Genomic DNA, 20292 nt, shown 5'->3' with positions numbered 1-20292 from the left:
TGATACACAAAATTATGATATGACAAGATAAAATAATGTTATGAATAAGATTAAATTAAATAATATTATTTTATTTTAAGTTTGATGTAGGCAAATATTAAGATAAGATAATTTATTTATTGATCAAAATTATTTTTTTTAAAATTAATATAATTTAAATTATTAATATAATTTTAAAAAATATAATAAAATATATAAATTTATTCTCATGAATTAAAAATAATCTTCTATTTTTTCGAAAGATAGTGTTGTCCTATTGGTTTAGGATATCAAATTCTTTCAATATTCTAATCTTTTTATTTAAGTAAATAACAAATACGTGATAGGATGATTAATATTCTATCCTTCAACTAGTGCTGTATGCTAAAGCCTATATACATTACATTGAAGATGACTTGAAGGATGCTGACGCTAGATTTGAATGAAACAGATGAATTTTTGCAAGCTAGGCCAGATTCTTTCATTTGGGAAACTGATGATCATGGAAACAGCAGGCTTCAAATTGAGTTTCAAACAGCTGGGACTTGGACTGGGTGCGTTCTTTTTGCTGTTTTCCCTTCAGCTTCATCTTGCACTTGCTCAAAATTCCATGGTTGCAGGTACTCTTCGGTTGCTTTAGTTTTCAATTATTTTCTGGTTTTGATTCAACAAAAATTTTACCGATAAATTCATTATTTGTGTTTTCACTGGAAATTTAGGCTACCGTTTTTAATTACAACTTTATTAATCCAATCCTAGAAATAGTTGATGTTAAACGGTTAGAGTATATATTATAACAATTTTCCTTCATAACTAATATTCTGAATTTAGGAATCATGTGACACTATGCCTCTGTTGCAGACCTCAATCAAGAAAAATATATTGGTACTAGAGAACCGATAGTACCAAAGAAATTGTCACTCTTAGTTAAACTAGGAGGCAAACATGAGATCGAAGCCGTAGGAAGGCGTGGTGGCGGTGGTGGCGCCCGTGGCGCAGGAGGAGAACATAGCAACACAGGCGCTGCTGCTGGGGATAATGGTAGTGGAGGGACAAAGTCACCCGATGGGCAGGCTGGAGCTGTAATACCTGTTTATGCTGCCGGGGCCATGAACCATAACCGTTATCATCACCATGGCTCTAATAGTGGCACCACTAACTGCACTGCCTCCGGTTGCTTCGCTTTAATCCTCTTCGCCTCTTTCTTCTTCGTTTATTCTACATAGCATCTAATCTTTTTTTTTCCTGTTTTAGCACGACTTTTGGTGGATACTTTTTTCATGAAGCTTAAAATATGTAAAGCTTTTTATTTGGTGCGTAGAATGTGAAATTTATAATGTTTATATTGCATTTTATGTAAAAGAAAACAAGAAAGATTGTAATAATATATTTTCAAACACGTTAAAGAAGATAACTTTGTACCATTTTCTTGATTGAAATTCGAATTTTATGTCATGAACTTCTCTTAATCAAATAATATCTTAACTTCCTTTTCACTATATTATATAACTTCAAATACGATAAAATTATATGACATAAAAATAATATAAAAAAATATTAAAATAATAAAATTTAAAATTTTAATAAAATTTGTATGTAAGTTTAATAAAAATAAAAATATATTTCATATTTAATGTGTTGATATATATTTTACACATTAATTATCATATTTTATATAAAATAAACACCGCATTAATACACAAAATCTATTTTTAGTGAATTTAGCCTCCACATTCCTCATAGCAATATAATGAAATTTTTTTTTCTTTTTTTATTTTCTGAACATGGTATTGTGTTAATTTTAGTTTCAAAATTAAAGTTAAACAATTTTCAAAATAACTTGTTTGAAAGTTAAAGAATAAAGCACAAATGTTAGGAATTACTTCTCTCTCAATCCAATAAGTAATAATATAAAAATACAAGATCACTTATATCGAAATAATTTTTATGAAAACTAAAAATTACTACTAATATTTAGCATATTAGTTAATTACCATGTAATCCAGCAAATCTATTTTTCTATAAGTAAAAAATTGGTGAATTTAAGTAACAAGATTAGTTCTTTTTAATTAAATAAAAACATTATAAAGGAAAAGTAGTAAATGACTCAAATACAATTCTTTCTCAAAATTTACCTCACTCTGTAATTTGTATATGACCAAAAAGAAAAAAGCTCTGGAGTAATAAATTTTAAATGTTCATATTTCAATATTATTCATTTTCATGGGAAAAACCTCAACAAAATTATTATTTTATTTTAATTTGAGAGAAGAAATTACTTTAGTTTAAACCCAAATTAACGAAAAACTCTTTTAAGCATCATATTCATACAATTTTATAAATTTAAAAATTTTAAATAAAATACGAAACTTAAATAATATAATTTAAACTTTTATTAAAATTTATATATAAATTTTGAAAAATAAAAATTATATATTATGTATTTAAAATATTAATATAAATTATAATATAATAAATTTTATATTTAATACAAATTTAACATAAAATAAATACAAACTCAAATACATAAATCACTAAAATTTAGTATCGTAAACCTGATGCGATGGAATAATCTATTTCTTCGATTAAACGGCGGTGGGCTTCCCTCGGTAAAAACAGGGCCCATTTTAAAACCCTCCATACAAATCCTACACAGTATACAGTGAGACCTAACCAGTAACCAGCTCTTTCCATTTTCCACAACAATTTCTTACCCTTCGCCGCTTCGGCTGCTCGGTTAGCGGTTTCTCTCTTACCCCATATTTCTTTTTGCTCTTTCTTTCTACGCATTTCTGCTTTTTTCTTTGATCATTTAATCGGAGTTCTGGTCAAATTTATTCATGGAAAATTATTTGCTTATTTATTGTAATTTAATCCGATAAACTGTGTAATCCTTGGTTTAATCCATGTCTAGGATTGATGAAATGGACGCAAAAATGGAAATGAAAGAAAGGAAACGAAAAATAAATTTTGTGTTTTAGTTTCAAATGCCTAAAGATGATGATTCATTGGGTATTTAGAACATTGTTGACTTAGACTCTTAGATCGTTTGATCATTGAGGTCTTTGAAGCCTGAAGGATTTCTTTTTGTAGGACCTTATTCGATACTTTCAATTTAAAGTGTTATGAATTTTGGTTACCTAGTTCTAGTTTGATTATATCTATGGTCGCTTTGAGAGAAATTGACTCTGTCTGACGGTGGTGATACGGGATAATTGTTAGATGATTGTCTCTTGTATGCCGGTTGCAGGTATTATAGTCAACTACAATGGCAACCAGAATGGCCGTCAGATGCATACCTCGTAGGTTCTCAAGTGGTGGGAGGATTCTCAGTGAGGAGGAAAAAGCTGCAGAAAATGTTTACATCAAGGTAAACATTCTTTTGAGGCCGTTTTCATCATTTATCATGTACACATTAATATAGTTGTTTTCGGGTGAGCTCTGGGTTCTGACTTTCTGAGGTTGTGTTAACATTCTATTAAACATTTTTGGTTAAACTACTTTCATTTTCTTTGTTTTTCTCTAGATTCAACTGGGATTATCGATAAGTTGATATTTTTGATGATCATTCTCTAGTAGAAGGGTATACTGTAAGGTTCAAAGGTTTGGATGAAAGAAACTGGGGTCATACATTACTTTTTTCTCACATAATATTCTTACTACTTTGCATTTTGGTGGGCTTACATTCTCGCTTGGGCATCATAATATCTTTGAAATTGTCTATTTTTAATTTCCATTTGAGTTCATGTGCACATAATTCAAATGGTGTGTACTTCATAATGGTATATATATGTTATATATTTTTGTTATGCATTATAGCAGTTTGTTTACGTGACAGTTTGTGTCTAAATATTGCAAGTTGATTGTGTTAAGTGTCTCTTGCTCTCTCTCTCTCTCTCTCTCTCTCTCCCCGCTGCTTCCTTTCCTCTCTTTTGGCTGCTTCCTTTCCTCTCTTTTGGCTGCTTCCTTTCAGTGTCCTAGATCGTGAGTACTTTATTTTTCTATGTTATGGTTTTTTATTGTGCTAACAAAAGTTATATTATTGCAGAAAACTGAGCAAGAGAAATTGGAGAAACTTGCACGCAAGGTATGCTTTATCATTTGATCATGACCTAAATATTTTAGGGTGTAGAGTTGATGCTCAAAGGGGTTTTTAACCGATTTTTCCTTGTATCTTTTAATACTTATTTGGTCATCTTTTTTATTCCCACAAGATATTATACAACAGCTTATAATACATGCACAAACACTTGGCAGTATGCATGCCAACACAGAGCTTCATACTTCATTTTGTCTACTATTTAGAGGGGCTCTGTATGTTAAAGTCAAATGCTTGTGGTTTTGCTCTCATGTCATGAAATTTATGGTAGCTGCTAATGTGCTATAGCAGCTCAATTGGTTGTAATTTTTTGTGGAATAGTTTTAGTGCAACAAAGATCGTACTTGTTTGGTATTTGACATTTTTGTGCTAGATTATGGTGAGTAACTAGCTCATGTAATAGGATAATTATTAAGGTGTTTGTTGACTATTCTTTTGCTTTATCAATTGTGATACAGTATCTTGTAGACACAAAATTTGAGTTATTTGTGTAACAAATGGTGGTTACTTATTGAATGAATTGTTGAAATATTCAGGGACCCAAACCAGAGGAGAAACCTGCTGCAGGTTCAGGGGGTACTGTGAGTGATGCTAAGCCTAGTATCTCTACCGCAACATCAGGAGCATCTGCTGAGAAAGTATCAACTGATAAGTATCGGAACTATGCAGTTTTTGCCGGTGTTTTAACCTTTTGTGGTGCTCTGGGATGGTATCTCAATTCTAAAGAAAAGAAGCAAGAAGTCCAGGACTGAGGTTAATGCAGTCGGATTTTGGAAGTGGAGCTTGGCCTGAATAGTTACCCTATGTCCTATCGTACAGAGTAGTTGAAATAAACCAAACTTTGTAAACAGTTCATGTTGTTTTTGATCTGATAACAGCTGTGTTTTGATTTACTGGTTCTAAGGGCTTAGCCGGTAATAAGGGCTATTGGTTTCATTCCTCATCTTGCCCTTATATTTTAGGTTCTTTTCTTTTCCTACTTGCATCATCATTTTTATCTTACATGTATAATCATTCATTCATTGATTATACTTTTGCCTTTAATTGGGTTTTAATCAAAATAAAATAAAAATGCCTCCTTTTTCTTTCTTATTGTTTCAATTGGTCAGTCATTTAAAATTTATCTGCAAAATCAAAGAACCATTATGCTGATCAAAGAGAAAATGAGAAAAAAAAAATTGAAACTTTTGATGCTTATGACATTACCGAGGATAAAACTTTTTCACATTTATGCCTAATTCTATCTTTACATTCTTTCTTAATTGATGGACATTAACTCCTTAATAATAAAGTTGTTGTGAAATCCTGGCTTTCTAAATTGGAAATACGAGATGGCTTCAATTTAGTGCCACCGCAGAATTTTCTCTCGTTTGCTCCAATACATCTGCACTTTTGCTAGTCTGATTGATTCAATTTTTTTCTACTGACAAATTCCCTGGTATTTGATATTGTTTAGCTCCCATTCTTATGTCTTTTTTTGTATTCAGGAACTATTTGAGGGTTATTACTTTTGTCAAGCACAAAGGGAGGATCACCCCACCATTCAGGAGTGACGTTACTGGCTACTGATTGGCTTCTAAATTTAAGTTGATTGGTTGTATCTATGTCTCTGTTTTCTCTTATAAGAACAACTAACCTGGCCTTGGCTTCCAGCTTCTAATCATTTACTCAACTGCACTTGTTTGTGTATACATGCATACTTTCAGGATGCAGGAACTTGAGAAAGAGTTGGGTATGGTGATACCGGATAGCTTCTTTGAAGAGGCAAACACTGTCCATTTCAATTCTATAGCCATCATTGATGCTGATGGGACTGATCTTGGACTCTACATGAAATCTCATATTCAAGATGGACTAGGTCTGTAGAAAATTGAATGCATGCTTCATAACTTAAATATGATTTAATTCGTTTTCTTTTTGATTGTCAACATTGAGTTTCCTCTCCTCTCTTTCAGGATACTAGGAAAACTTCGACTTTAATCCAGGAAATACAGACTTTAAGGTAGGTGCTTGGTAAAACCTCAGTTTAACTAAGAACATTAAGTAACTTTGTGTTTTTTTATCAATCTGATTTGATTAGTTAACCTATGGATGCCGTTGGTAACAGGTGTTCCAGGCTAAATTTGCAAGATTGGAGTTGGGAAGAGCTTCTTTTCCTTTCCCTTTTAGACAATGCTGCACTTATGTTTAATTATCTTTTGTTGTGAAGTTCGCAAATTTATTAAGAAAATATTTCATTTGTCACTTGAAGGAATCAAAGTAGGGTGTACCTTAATATTGTTTGCAATCATAGCGATCTGTTCTGAGGTCAGAATATCTTGGCAACATAAATTAATTGCAGACGTGTCTGTTTATTTCATCAATTTATCTGCTAAACAAAATGTGGAAAACAACTCAAAGTCATTGCTTGAATTTGCATGTCAGCTATACGTCGGGTTCAGTGGTTTCCAGAGGCGGCCCGTGCTATATTTTTGCAAGATGCTGAGGTATTGTTTTACCCTACGGCTATTGGCTCCGAACCACAAGATAAAGGACTTGATTCTTGTGATCATTGGCAGCGGGTGATGCAAGGGTTAAACTGAGGGCTTAGTCATCCTGATTATTCTTCTGTTATGAAATTCAGAGAGCAACTGCGCTAGCATGTAAAAGGTTAATGGATATTGTGTTTATTTATGTTCCTCTCATGGCTTTTAATCGCATTGGAAAGGAAATGATTGAGGCAGAGCATGGGAATAGTGGGATTCCTTTCTATGGGAATTTCGTTATAGCAGGTATGAATTCGATGATTCTTTTATTTTCCAGTTCATTAGTTTATTCATCAACTTTACCTGTCTGGAATAAGGTCAAATATCAATATTTTAATGCAAGGACCAGCTTGGAAAATTGTTGCAGCTGCCAATGACAATGAGGAAGCTGTTCTCATTGCACAGTTTGATCTTGATAAAATCAAATCCAAGAGAATTAGCTGGGGTGTATATATTTCGTGATCGATGCCGACTTAGGCTTCGTTTGGAATCAACTGGACCTCCAGTGGAAGGCCAGTTGTTATAATAATTCATGTCAATTGAGCCTGCCGCCATTTGGATGTCAAACATCAAGTGCGTTTTGTGGCTTTTAGCCACTGACGAATTAACCTCCATGGCCAACTGGCGACCTTTTTCTTTTTCATTTATTACATTTTTATCTTTTATATAATATTATAATTATTAAAATATCTTTTTTTAATAAATTTTGTTCATTGTTTTTCCAATTTTATTTTTTATTTAGAAATAATAAATAATTTTATTAATGTAATATAATAAAGATATTATTTGATATATTATTATTTTTATTAATTTTTAATTATTTTTCAATAAATATAATAATAATTTTTAATTATTTATTAATTTTATAAATATTAAATCATATAAAATTTTTATTTTAATATCTTTAATTGTTATTTTTTATTTTTACTATAATTCACTTTACCGTTATAATTATTTTATATCTAAAGATATTTTTTATTTTAATTTTATTACTACAGTAATCAATCTCATTTTTATCATTGTTTTCAATTTCAGTGTGATTCATACTGTACTGTTGCTGGTCCATCTATATTTTCTTCTTCTTTTTCTTCCCAGTAACGCCCCCTCGGCTAGAACATCTCAGCCTGCGCACCACCTGGCCAGGGCATGCAAAAAATGGGACCATTTGTGTAGCAAAGCAAAGAAACACTATCACAATATTGGTTATATCCCGGTGGTCCTGAGCTATCCATTCGAGGATATACTAAATTCTAAGGTTTGCTTACTGGACCACTTATCCTAGCATCGAGTGTTCCAAAGCTCTATCAGTTTTACCTTTTGCTCTTTTGGTATCGAAATCTTTTTTTGTTTTTTTCCTAGGACTTTTGCTATTGAGATGGATCTCATTGATCCCCAATTTCTGTCTGCAAGCCATTCATCAAAGATAAAACGTGTCTATTGAGATTGTTCTCAAATTTCTTATCTTCTCGAAATGGGGTTGTTTTATGATGTGACATATTATAATTTTACAATAATTCAAGTCATATATGCTAGTTGAATAGGTTGCAAGTAACCCTTTGATGCAGTTTCTCATTTTTACGTGCCCTTTCAATTTCAAATCTCATGAAAGGTCCATCTGTTTGCTCTGACATTCCAATCTAACTAGGAGTTCCAACTTCCAAGACAGTGTCACAGAAAATTTTGAAAGTATTATTAAAGCAGTGTTATACTCCTTCAAATGTTAAAGTCTTTTGTGATAGTTGAACCCTTTTATGTGTTACCAATTAGATTTAGATTAAATGCTAAATATAATATCAAAAACAAGTTGTATTGTTATTTTTTAAAATTGATCACTTAACGTATTTTTATTTTCGTTTATAAGTGACAAGATTTGTTAAATATTATGTTCCATGTAATTTTATATTTTAATTGAACTTTTTTATTTATTGCCAATTTATTTTAAATTGATGCTTACCAAGTACAAATTACATTTAGTACAATGATAATGAATGTGGGTTCAAAGACAATGATGCATTAGAAGAATCATATCAAGTAGTTGACAATCATACTCAAGTATGGATAAGCTCTCTTCTTTCTTTAACCATCTCAATAGACAATAACCCTACATCGAGTATTGAATATTGCGTGTGTGTGTGTGTTTTTTTTTTAAAATCGGATATTGACTATTGAATATGGTTGATTCAATGAAAACAACAAAAATTTGTATGGCTTGGATCGTCAAGTATGCATGGCTTGCTTCATTGCCATGTGTCTGGTCGATAAAATACTTTGTTTTTTGTGCGGAGAAGCAGCTCTCTAAATTTGATTTATTACTGCTTGAAAATCATATATAGCAGATGAGTTTTGGTGTTATCTTTCATTGGCTTAATTTCATGAAAGAAATGTTTGGTACAAAAGAATCCATTCTGGACCAGAATCTCAAAATATTGAGGGCCATGAAACTTGAATTATTTAAGGTTTGATTCAGCTTGTTCTGTTGTGCTTTCATTTTCCCTCGAGGCTAGTGGTCACATATTTGTCACGCCTTTATAACTTTCTTTTAGACCTCATCTGTTACTTTTTGTTTTTCTTTTGTGAAGTAATGCATTAATGTCGGTTGCGTGCACTTCAAAGTATTGATCTGAGCATCAGAATATGACTCCCCAGACCTCTCCACCGTCTACCTGCCTGCCTCACGGTCGGACCAGGCCTTGAACAGAAATTTTTTATATCGATTCAAGATATTAAATTATTTTATTTAATTTAATTTTAAAATATTAAAATTCATATTTTAATAGCCTTTATATTTTAATATGTTTTTAAGAACTTGGGTTTTTTGAGCTAGAAGGCCTGACCTAATTTTGGGTGGAGTTGTTAGATGGTTGATCTGATCAGATAAATTGGCCTGACCTCCTTTTTTTTATTATTTTTTTGTTTTTGTTTTTAAGTAAATATTAGTTTAGAAAACTAAAAGAAGATTTAAGTTATAATAAAATATGGAACGTGAAAACTTTTTGTTTTCATTTTTTTTATGAGGAGAGATTTATTTCTTGAATTTGGATTACGTAATGAAAATTTCTCCTTTTTGTTCCATCAATGGTGGATCTCACTCATATGTTATAATTAGACTGGTTATTTCAAATCTGAATTACACAATACAAAACGATATAAGTAAAAAACATAAAGATAATATGGTTTAAAATTTTAACAAAATGATAAATAGATTTAATAAAATAAAAAAATATATTTAATGTTTTTATGTTAATACAAATTAAAACACATAATTTTTACATAAAATACAATATAAATATATAAATTTTTAATATTTTACATGACACTAATACATAAATTATCAAGTGTATAATTCATGCAAGTGTTTAAGAAAAATGAAAAATTTTAGGTGCTAGTTTCACAATTCACATGTCCAAGGTAGAGATTAAGATGAGTAAGTTGTTGGTGTCACATGAAGATGCAAATGTATAGCTCTGCTGCTATCTCTCTCACAATTAGAGTCGGTATCGAGTCGGGTTCGATGTAGGTTTTGTTCGTCTTAAACCTGACCCGATTTTATGTGTTATCAAATTTGAATTTGACCTTATCCGAATTTTTTTTTGTTTTTTCATACCCGAACCTAACCCTGACCCGATACTATATAAATCGCACCTGACCTTACCCAAATCGAAATTAATAAAATATTATTTTTTTTAAATATAAAATATTATTTTTTAAATATAAATATTTAAAAATATCATTATACATATATAAATTAAATAATTAATTAAAAAATTTTTATATAATATCGGATCGGGTCAGATCGAGTTTGCATAAAACCCGAACCCGACCCCGATTATTTCATAATCTTACATGATTTGACCCGATTCGAAACTCAAATTTCAAAAAAAAAAAATCGATCCCGTAAGATTGGGTTGAGTCGAAATCCGTCGGGTATGGGTTAAATTACCGACCCTACTCACAATCTCTAGTTAAGGGCATATGGCCAAGATTTGGGGCCTAATTGCTTCACTTCTAATTTTGGTTCAATTGTGACTTAATTTGCAAATTGCTTACTACTGGTACTACTACTCCTATTTAATTTTAAATATTTATATAATATACAACTATATATTTAACACATAAGTATTATTTAAAATAAATAAAAATAATATTGAAATGATAAAAATTATTAATTATATATAAAAGTAAATAAACTCCAATTTACACACATCAGTTTGTGAGTTGTGACATGCATGATTTATTGATGTTGTACAGTTCTAAATATTCTAATTAAAGCAATGGTGATGAGTGAATTATTGAAAAAAAAAGACCGATTTTGCACCCTACATCCGAAATCTAGTTGAATTAAAGTGAAATTGTCACATCTGGAAAATCTGCAGTTTTCTTTGGAATCATTGAATTTTCTTTAATGAACATGCAAGCTCTACTAGCTATGGCACTCAGTGGTCTAATCACAAACAATTGCTTGGTAGCAGCATACAATGGGATACCTAAAATAATCTGTAGGTCTATGAAGATGCTTTAACGGTGAATTAAGTAAAATGAAACAGAACCAGTTACAAAAAGATCAAAAAGGAAAAGAAATACACAAGGAAAAGTTGTTTCTTTTTTCTTTTTCTTTCATTCTCTAATATATATATATATGCATGCAAATCTACTTAAACCTTTGCTTCTTTTCATATATATTGCAATTTGGCGAGGAACTTTTCATTAATTTCAGATTGTTTTCAGGGTTGCCTTTTCTCTTTACCTTCATCAATGTCATCATTGATTAATCCTTCTGATTCTAGATCTTCTACTTCATCTTCTTCCTTCCCAAATTCTTCCTCTTCCAAAATTTCATCATTTGGCTGCACAAATTGCAGCTTCAACCGCCCATCTTCCCTACATGCATGCAAGAATTCTTGTGTAGGGATTCTTACCTCTTTCAGCACAAACCTGCCATCTTGTCTGTAAGACTTAAAGCAAACCCAAGGCTTCCCACTCTTCCCAATACAAGAAATTGGTGGTGGAAATGCTCCTACAATACTTGCTTTTGACCTGGTCCTTAATTCACCATGAAAATTCTTTGTTGTTGTATGCTTTGTTGTATTAATACTACTTGCTTTCTTCTCTTTGCTTTCCCAGTCTTCTTTCATCTCATTTTTCATGTCCTCCACATCATCAAAGCTCTCAAAACCAAGCCCTTCAGTGCATAGCTGCAGCCTCTCAGAGTTCAATGAAAAGCTTTCACTCTTCTCGTGCCAATTACCGGTGTACATGATGATCTTTGGGGTGCTCGAGAACAACTCTGGTGGCGATGTGCTTCTATTGTTTTCATCATTTTCATGGAAAGTATCATTCCTGGAGAGCTTGAATGTACTGTTTTGAGGATTCAAACCTATTATAGATGTATGAGAAAAGGGTGAAATAGGAAAGGAAGAGGCCGAGGATGATTGAGAATTTTCCTTGAAATGAAGTTCACCAAAGATTTCAGTGAAAGAAGATTGCTTACTAGGTTTAATAGCTGGCTTGATTTGGTTCCATGAGGAGAGGGAATCAATCAGGGTTGTGTTTTCTGGTAATGGGTTTTCAAAGATGTGGTGAAGGCTTCCACAGGCAGCCATGGCTTGGCTCTCCAGTCTTCTCTTTAAGTAATAACACTTAATTTAGAGAGAGCAAAAAAAAAAAAAAAAAGGCCAGCACGCAAAAAGGAAGGAAATATAAGAGATTTAAGTTCTCCTTTGAGGGTAAAGAGGCCGGAGAGGATAGAAAGAAAGAAACACGAGATTGGCATGGGTTGAAAAAATCAATGGGGAAGGTGCTATTAATTTGGAGAAGTTTGCTGATAAGGGTACCTAGTGGAGTGGAATATGGATAGGTGGCTTAGGAGCTTGCACTCAATTTGGTGGTCATTATTGTTGGTAAAATTTTGATTTGACATACTATTCATGGATGGTACGTTTTTCACTCTATATATAGTTTTAGTATGATAATTAGCACATAATTTTATCATCGTTTTCATTCTTTCTATTTGTAGCAACATCTACATTTTGGATTTTTTTTGTTTCACAAGCTAGAATGAGGGGTTCAAGATCAAAGCTTAAAGGTAAAAGCAGAGGAATTCATGATTGTAGCAAGGTTCTAGACAAAATGGCAAGGTAAAATATTTTGATTTTGTTCCATTCCATTACACCCTCATTTTTTTTTTCCCAAGCTTGAAATTAGGTGTTCCAATCACAACATCCCACGTCATAGCAACAGTGTGCCTCCAATCATAAATTACCATGTAGCAATATGGTGGTGTCCAGGATGTATTTATGTGATTTGAGGACAATTTGCACCCTCTACGTCTTCACATCATCTGTACATTTTCCACACTGGAACTGGTTTTGCTCAATCTTTGTCATTCAATTCTCTTTTTTTTTCCATCGTATTTGAAATGAGGTTATGCCATTTGTTAGAGGATTTTAAGTCTTAACCACCATGACCCTACTAGTAATTTTCTCGTATTGTGATCAGTTCCCAGGGATTCTGAAGCTTACCCTGATTAGTACAATTGACATAAACCATTACCCTTCATTTTTAATTTTTAATATACTTTGGAAGAGGTGGGGATTTTAGGACCATGGCAATACAAGGTTAGCTGGCACCATTTGGACTTTGGAGCAAAATTCCAAACCTAATAGATTATTAGAGAAGAAAGTGAGCCACAGCCAATTGGCCATTTTCAGCTTTTGTGTTGCGGTAATTTCTGTTGCCACTAGCATCCTGGAATATTCTGACCGATCCCTTTTACATATCCACTCCTTTTTCTTCAGAATATGATTGGCTGCTATTCTTTATTCTTGGTGGCTTGTCCTTATATACATACCTAAGCAGGTTATCGATATAGAAACAAAGTTGCCACAGTCGTGTTATGTTCTTTCACCACAATATGCATTGGCTTTCGGCAGCAATGCGCATCAAAATTTAGTTTTGTCTCTATTTTGTGGTCCATCAAAACCCTAAAACCTGAGAATAAGCTTTTCAATCAAAACGAGGCAGAATATTAATGTGAAAAAGGGCTTCATGCCACCAACATTTCTCAGTTCATGGTAAACATCATTGAGTATCAGGACCGATGCGGGAATGAGGAAAAGGCAAAAGTGAACATCTTGGGAATGACAATGAACAAAAGAAATCACACCGATTGGATTCCGATGTTAGAGTAGATAGCACTTTTTATGAAAGCAGAGATGTTCGCGTCATGCTACGAAGAATAGAACCGCCATCCATGATATTACAAAAGGTTTAGCAAAGTACTCATCACACAGAAAAGATACATGAACAAATTCACAATTTTTTTCTTCACGACTTCCAAAAACAGCAAACATGCACAGCAATCTTGTCAAAGTATCAGTTAGGACCCAACCGCTGTTGAGTATCCTTCAACGCCATGCTTCAATACGTTCTATCCTTGAACCTATACGGCTCAAATTGCTTATTTCTTTGGTCTTCTCAACAGGATTTGTTATGTGAAGTATGGATTGCTGCCCGTAAATTTTGTTGGGCTCCTTCCTGAGACTTGAATTACTTGATTGACCAATATTACTCTTTCCAGTTTTAACTAGAGTACCAGGCTTCAGGTAGTTGGCCACAATGGCATCTGTTTCACTGAAGAAGGTTTCAACCCCAGCTGAAGTCTCATCAGAAAGATCTGCATCAGTGATTAGCTGGTTGACAGTGGATATCGGACTGTGATATTCTGCATCTGTCATCGCATTGGTCTGACTATAATTCCTGAAACTTTCTCTTAAAGGTTCTTTAGCAATAAAGGCCAGCTCTTTCTCTTCATTATCTTTTTTAGTATCTTGAATGTGGGAGAGTGAAGGGCTCTGATCTCCATTCTCATCAAAAGGCTCCAGACGGAATGCCAGAGTTGGCTCTACCACTGAATCCTCTCTTTCTCGCAGGGTCCTTAAGATAAGTGTCTTGAGGAAGTTCATCACTTGGACTGCATACATCAGTGCAGTCAAAGGATCTGCCATCTGCAACCAAATAAGCCATAAAAGGCAGTCAGCACAATATGGGATCAATATTGCCATCAATTTTTTCTCCAATGCTTGAATAGATGTGGTGGGGAAGATAATTATCCATCCTTCTAAGTGACTTCTCACTGGTAGAAAAGGGAAAAGAGAGGGAAGAAGGTGACAAGGGAAGGTGAGAGGAAAGGGACTATCAATGAATTCAGGAATCTAGGAGGGAGGGACCGGGGATTCTGTTGCAAATTTACCCATTCATTACAACACCTGATGCTTTAACACATAATTCAGCAGTATCAGTGTGTATGATATGGACCACGAGTATTAACATAGGAAAATGAAGGCTTTGCTCAAGAAGTACTTATTTTGGATAACCGATGTGGATGCGAACTTATTCACATTTAAAGTACTCAAGAAAATGTAATTTAGGAATAAGTTTATTTACCGTCTCCATTTTTCTGTTTTTAACGAGTGGTGTGTGTCCTGGTGAAATATCTATGTTAAAATTCCAAGAAACTCACATGAGTCATATTTGGTGCAAAAACCATAGCAATATTACGTGCATTCATCTTGTTTAGATGTTCTTGCTGGACAACATCAGCCATGAGATTAATGGCCCAATCCAGTAGAGCAGATTCTGTTGGGGGTAGAAGTCTTGCAAGCTCAGCACAATGCTCTTCTATCTGGCATTGCATTACTTGCTCAGGAGATAAAGAATCCAAAACTCCACTGGGAAGTTCTCTAAACCAAGCCTAAGAATAACCAACAGCAAATTAGTATATTAGGGCTTGATAGGAAACAAAACTGGTAAATTTAAAAGAAGATATGGTTAAAGCCATTTCCCCCAGATGTATGTGAATATGCAAGCAAAGACGCATGCTGATAATATGTCACTGTGTCAAATATATTTTTCATCTTTAAGTAATGAGCCACCTCTGACCATAAGTCACCGACACAATTATCAGCATCAATAACCCATTTTTCAACCAGGTGAGCGACTTATCAGAAAAAGATTAAAAAACATAAAATTTACATTTGAGATATCTAAAATTATCTGCAATAAGTTCATCTTTTCGTTCAACTCCATAACCACATACATCTGAAGATGTATGTAAAGAAATTATCAAGTGGTATTAAAATGGAATAGCTGAACCTTGATTAGTCCCGCCAAACAATGTACATCAATCCCTTCTGGAACCACTCCACCATTCAATTGTTCCCTAACATACTCCTCCTGGCCGTTTTCAGCATTAATTCTGAAAATGCCTTCTGCCTGCATGTGTGAAGTCTATAGTAAGGACTCATGGCATAAACCTTAAAAACCTTTAAAAAATCATATAAATTAAAAAAAAAAAAAACTAGAAATGTGTAATAAAATAAGTTCCAGTCATATAGATAAGAGAAAATACTAAAGAGTTCCACGTTCTCCAATGATTGGAGCTATAGCATATTGATGAGGAAGGATGAAAAAAGAAAGAAAACCTGCAAGCCTCCTTGAGCATACAAACGCCTTTGCATTAGCAAGAGTATTGTTGGCACACTGTTCCCTCTGGAGTCATAGGACAACTGCATGGATTCTGTTGAAACTCCAAAGACAGTCGCACTGCCAAAAAAAAGGAATAAAAAATTATAACATGTGCTGATCGAGAGAAACTGTTTTCAGGTGTTAGTGTACTAATGTTCTATTTATCCCTTGAGATATATAACCGTGTCTCCTTCCAAATACATGCAATTACTTATGGCCTTTCTAAGAACTTGATAAGCCAATACAGCACCCACCTGAGACCCCCTAAAGGAAAAATGAAATGCAAAGAATTGAGAGTTTCATGAGTCTGATAACCCAACAGGATTTCCAAATACTAACCATTTTATAAGTTAAAAATTGCTTTGGCAAATCAACACAACCATTGTTTCCTTTTTTCCTTTTTAAGAAAAGGTAGATGGTATTCGACAATTTAACATGGAAATCTACTGATAAGAACTGCATCGCATAAATCATCACCAAATCAACATGAACAAATTATAAAACACCTATTTACTAGTCAAAAACACAAAATTTAGACAAGGTAACAGAACATCGAGATATCTATATCTATATCTATATATATATATATATATATATATATATAACCCATCATCATATTTCTTTGAGCAGCTAGTGGCATTAACCAAAATTCATCTATTGGAGTTAACCAATATCCTGTGTCCAACAACTCCATATACCAAAACAAAGACAACCATCAAAAAAGAATCAGAAAACCCATAATGCCAGTAACTCTCGAAGCCAATAAACCCCCAAAATAAGAGCAAAAAGAATACCAAAACCCGCATTAACATTTCAATAAAAAGAAACCTATATAATAAAAGAATGGAACATTGGTAAAGAAAGAGGGAAAGGCGAAACCTTGCACTAGGAGCTCTTCTGGGAACTTCAGGCTCAAACTCAACAGGCAAACCCATGAAACCATTGAACCTATCGAAGGTAACATGTGCCACGTGTCTGACATTGGTTGGCCAACCGATCTCCATCGCACAAAGCTCCCTTCTATCGATACTCTTACAAGCATCCAAAGATTTCCTGAAAAGAGTCACAAGCAAAGCCAACAACGACAACTGATCTCCATCCTGTTTCTCTCTTTCCTTCACTTCTTCCTCTTCTTCTCCTTCTAGGTCATAGCCTGTTACATTAACAGAGTCATCTCTGTCACCATGAGCGTAGGTTAAGAATGTCTGAGGTGCACATGATAAGACAGGTTCAGAAGAGGAAGAAGAAGAGGAAGTGTTGGTGCTCATGGCTGGCAATGACATTAACGTTTTTTTGGAATATAAAAAAAAAAACCAAAAAAATTTATTTATCAAGAAAACCCAAAAAAAAAAATTAAGGAAAATAGAAAAAGAATTTGTTTTTGAGAATCAGATTTGGAAGGGAGAGATGGTGGAGTTGGATTGAAGGAAAAGGGTGTTTTAAAAGAATGTGGGACGTGAGAATCATTACTGAATTCACAAATAAAATATAGTATTTGAATCAATTTTCTTTTGGGTGTTTTTGGTTTACGGGATTTTGGAGCATTGATAAGCAAAATTTGGTGGGAAATGAAGAGAGAGGTAATTAATGAGTATAAAGATGTGGCAGCTTGAGGTAGAAGAGAGAGCCTTTGTTAAACCAAAAAAAAAAAAAAAAAAGTTAACTGCCATCTGAATTATGGAGTTATAGCCTTACAGGGAGATGGACTGGAAGCTGAGTTATTGGCCTTTTGAGATAAATGGTGGGGGTAAAGAAAAGAAATTCTATGAAATTCTTCAAATCAATCACATTTTGATGTCTACCATTTCTACTGTTTTGAAGAGTATGAGTATAAAGTTTTCCTTTTAGCGAAGGAAACTAGACACTGAAGATGATGAAAGTAGATAAATAATTTTAAATACTATACCATAATATTATTAAAAGAAAAAGTAAATATGATATAATTTAAAATTTTAATAAAAATTGTAATTGGATTTAATAAAAATTAAAAAAAAATTATATTTCATATTAAAAATGTTGATACAAATTATAATATAATTATTTTTATATTTTATTTTTGTAATATAATAAAAATGCACAAATTATCATATTTAAATAAAAAATGCTAACAAGATTTTAGTGTTAACATGTATTTATTATGGATTGATGTATGGTATCCATTCTATTTATTGATTTCATTAATTGTGTTAGATGGAAACATATTATTAAAAAAAGAGATTAGTTCATGTACTAAATTTCTCAATAGATATATATATTTTTGCATCAATGAAATTTCTCAAATTTTAAATATGTAAGATCAAGGATTGATGAAGTACTTATATTGCAAGATATATAAATAGTTGATGACTTTCTATTTGAGAAAATAACAAAGAAAATGGTTTTGAGTTGAATTGTCTTTTTCAAAAATGCTTATTAGAATCAGCTGATAATGAGTTTATAATATTAGTAGTATTATCTTTTTTTTTTTCAATTTAAACTTCATGGTGGCTTACAATTCCAATTATCAACCAGTCATGCACTTTTGATGGTTTATTCCCTATGATTTTAGCTCATTTTCCTCATTTTGTGTATGCTTCAAATTTTTTTCCTAAGGGATATTGACATTTACTAATAGATGTTGATAAAAAAAATATTAATTAAAGTTATCCAAAAATAAATTATAGGTAGTTGAAAATGATTTTATATCCTTGCTAGTTTTTTTTCCCCAAAACCGAGTGGATTACGAAAAATTAGTCAAAAGGATTATTATTATTATTACTAATTAATCAAACAACAATCTCAAGTTATCAACTAAAATCATCCATCTCCTTAAATTGAAATTGCTTTAAAAAATTGTGAACTTTAAATTATTGTATACAAAAGAAAAAATAATTGACAAAAGACCTTTTTTTTTTACATAAAAGTTTAGTTCAAATAAAGCTATCTCATTTTCAAACATATTACAGATTTAATGAAAACTTATGTTAAATTTACAAATCATTAGTAAAAAATATTATTGACAATGAAAATTAACCTAAAATTATAAAGAGATTTTTTTTTTTTCACTATGAAAATTAGGCTGTGGTTGGTGAGCTACGGTCCTACCGTATATCTAGCAAACTCTTACACTTGGGCCCCAAGGAGCAATGCATTTGGGTGCCAAATCTAAGGAAAATGAGATGAAAAAGGAAAAAGTATGAGATGAATTACTGTTTGTTAAGCAAGAAAATCCGACAACCCCAACATTGCATTTTTAATTAGATTTTACACACATTGTATTGTTGCCTCTTTCTACAAGGCATTTATGGCATAGAAAAGGTAGGAAGATCTAATGGAAGCTAATTTTATTTTTTCTTTATGCCTTTCTTTTCCTTTTCCCTTGTCTCCCGTAAGATTTAACTTGGATACAAATAAATCTATAGGGAAAGAAAATTTTTAATGAAATATATGTTATCTTACATATTTAAATGTATGTACTTCTCAAGATTGCATATGTATATCGAAATTTGATCATGTAAACACGATAGTTATATTTATAAATTAATAAAAATTATTTTATTTATTGATATACATTAATGTTATAATTTTTTTTTAATTATAATAAAATATTTAAATTTTAAAAAATTTTTATGTGAAATTTGAATTATAAATTTATTATTTTATTTACTTCTAACGTAATTAACTTTAAATGATAATATATAACGGATAAATAATATTTTAAGTATCACATTAACTAATAAATTTATAATTCAAATATTATATTAAAAATTTTTAAACATTTTACATACAACATTAAATATTTCAATATAATTTAAAAACTATTCATAATATTATCCCTACTAATATTAATCTTGAATTTTTGTAATTTGGTTTTGTAATGTATCACACCTCCTACTCTAACTTGAAAAAAATAAATAATCTATTTGTTCAGATTTTTCAAGAGGAAGAATTCATGATTTTTGTACGTACATAAAAATGTGAAGTTCACGTTGTAAAACCATTGTGACGCAAAACTATAATCCTTTGGATAGAAATAAAATAGCCTTTAACTTCTATGCTTTTAGCCTATAATTTACTTGGTGGAAGATATTTTCAACTTTCTTACTAGGATTTTTTTAACAATTTTTTGTTAAATGATAAAGAATTTTTAGATTCCATTTGAAAAATTCTTTTATTAAATCGATTCAA

General features: G+C 32.1%; 5 protein-coding genes across 6 annotated transcripts; 3 read left to right on the top strand and 2 right to left on the bottom strand.

The window, feature by feature from the left end:
• Positions 1-354: 354 nt before the first annotated feature.
• Positions 355-1478, top strand: LOC111286424 (uncharacterized). Its single transcript, XM_022876371.2, has 2 exons — positions 355-599; positions 841-1478. Exons 1-2 carry the CDS (start codon positions 422-424, stop codon positions 1203-1205), a joined length of 543 nt encoding a protein of 180 aa, XP_022732106.1. The 5' UTR covers positions 355-421; the 3' UTR covers positions 1206-1478.
• Positions 1479-2558: 1080 nt separating this feature from the next.
• On the top strand, positions 2559-5014 carry LOC111285380 (uncharacterized protein At2g27730, mitochondrial-like). Of its 2 annotated transcripts, none has more exons than XM_022874804.2 (4): positions 2559-2715; positions 3230-3349; positions 4028-4066; positions 4615-5014. In XM_022874804.2, the coding sequence occupies exons 2-4, from the start codon at positions 3248-3250 to the stop codon at positions 4828-4830; spliced, it is 357 nt and encodes a 118-aa protein (XP_022730539.2). In that variant the 5' UTR covers positions 2559-2715; positions 3230-3247; the 3' UTR covers positions 4831-5014. The 2 variants fall into 2 exon arrangements, with proteins under 2 accessions (XP_022730539.2, XP_022730540.2); XM_022874805.2 differs by having other exon boundaries at positions 2600-2722.
• A 756-nt stretch (positions 5015-5770) lies between these two features.
• Positions 5771-7065, top strand: LOC111284259 (N-carbamoylputrescine amidase-like). The gene is made up of 4 exons (XM_089761551.1): positions 5771-5936; positions 6503-6639; positions 6702-6849; positions 6947-7065. The coding sequence occupies exons 1-4, from the start codon at positions 5771-5773 to the stop codon at positions 7063-7065; spliced, it is 570 nt and encodes a 189-aa protein (XP_089617677.1).
• Positions 7066-11104: 4039 nt separating this feature from the next.
• LOC111286428 (protein FAF-like, chloroplastic) lies at positions 11105-12700 on the bottom strand. The gene is made up of 2 exons (XM_089761951.1): positions 12092-12700; positions 11105-11977 (listed from the first exon to the last, which is right to left on the bottom strand). Exons 1-2 carry the CDS (start codon positions 12201-12203, stop codon positions 11325-11327), a joined length of 765 nt encoding a protein of 254 aa, XP_089618077.1. The 5' UTR covers positions 12204-12700; the 3' UTR covers positions 11105-11324.
• A 1047-nt stretch (positions 12701-13747) lies between these two features.
• On the bottom strand, positions 13748-17991 carry LOC111285421 (rho GTPase-activating protein 1-like). The gene is made up of 5 exons (XM_022874872.2): positions 17005-17991; positions 16083-16203; positions 15754-15873; positions 15122-15352; positions 13748-14606 (listed from the first exon to the last, which is right to left on the bottom strand). Exons 1-5 carry the CDS (start codon positions 17406-17408, stop codon positions 14007-14009), a joined length of 1476 nt encoding a protein of 491 aa, XP_022730607.2. The 5' UTR covers positions 17409-17991; the 3' UTR covers positions 13748-14006.
• Positions 17992-20292: the final 2301 nt, after the last annotated feature.

This window comes from Durio zibethinus, chromosome 6, assembly GCF_047325235.1.
Source record: "Durio zibethinus cultivar Kanyao isolate XHJ-2024 chromosome 6, ASM4732523v1, whole genome shotgun sequence".
NCBI lineage: Eukaryota > Viridiplantae > Streptophyta > Magnoliopsida > Malvales > Malvaceae > Durio > Durio zibethinus.
Note: the sequence above shows the minus strand (reverse complement) of the source record. Positions and strands in the feature narration are given on the sequence as shown.

Coding starts and splice junctions, on each gene's coding strand:
- LOC111286424 (XM_022876371.2), top strand. CDS start 422: ATGAAACAGATGAATTTTTGCAAGCTAGGCCAGATTCTTTCATTTGGG. Junction 600..840: donor TCAAAATTCCATGGTTGCAG/GTACTCTTCGGT, acceptor CCTCTGTTGCAG/ACCTCAATCAAGAAAAATAT.
- LOC111285380 (XM_022874804.2), top strand. CDS start 3,248: ATGGCAACCAGAATGGCCGTCAGATGCATACCTCGTAGGTTCTCAAGT. Junction 3,350..4,027: donor CAGAAAATGTTTACATCAAG/GTAAACATTCTT, acceptor ATATTATTGCAG/AAAACTGAGCAAGAGAAATT. Junction 4,067..4,614: donor TGGAGAAACTTGCACGCAAG/GTATGCTTTATC, acceptor TGAAATATTCAG/GGACCCAAACCAGAGGAGAA.
- LOC111284259 (XM_089761551.1), top strand. CDS start 5,771: ATGCATACTTTCAGGATGCAGGAACTTGAGAAAGAGTTGGGTATGGTG. Junction 6,640..6,701: donor CTTGTGATCATTGGCAGCGG/GTGATGCAAGGG, acceptor TATGAAATTCAG/AGAGCAACTGCGCTAGCATG. Junction 6,850..6,946: donor TGGGAATTTCGTTATAGCAG/GTATGAATTCGA, acceptor TTTTAATGCAAG/GACCAGCTTGGAAAATTGTT.
- LOC111286428 (XM_089761951.1), bottom strand. CDS start 12,203: ATGGCTGCCTGTGGAAGCCTTCACCACATCTTTGAAAACCCATTACCA. Junction 11,978..12,091: donor CAAGCCAGCTATTAAACCTA/GTAAGCAATCTT, acceptor CATCTATAATAG/GTTTGAATCCTCAAAACAGT.
- LOC111285421 (XM_022874872.2), bottom strand. CDS start 17,408: ATGTCATTGCCAGCCATGAGCACCAACACTTCCTCTTCTTCTTCCTCT. Junction 16,204..17,004: donor AGAAGAGCTCCTAGTGCAAG/GTTTCGCCTTTC, acceptor TTTTTTTGGCAG/TGCGACTGTCTTTGGAGTTT. Junction 15,874..16,082: donor ATGCTCAAGGAGGCTTGCAG/GTTTTCTTTCTT, acceptor TCACACATGCAG/GCAGAAGGCATTTTCAGAAT.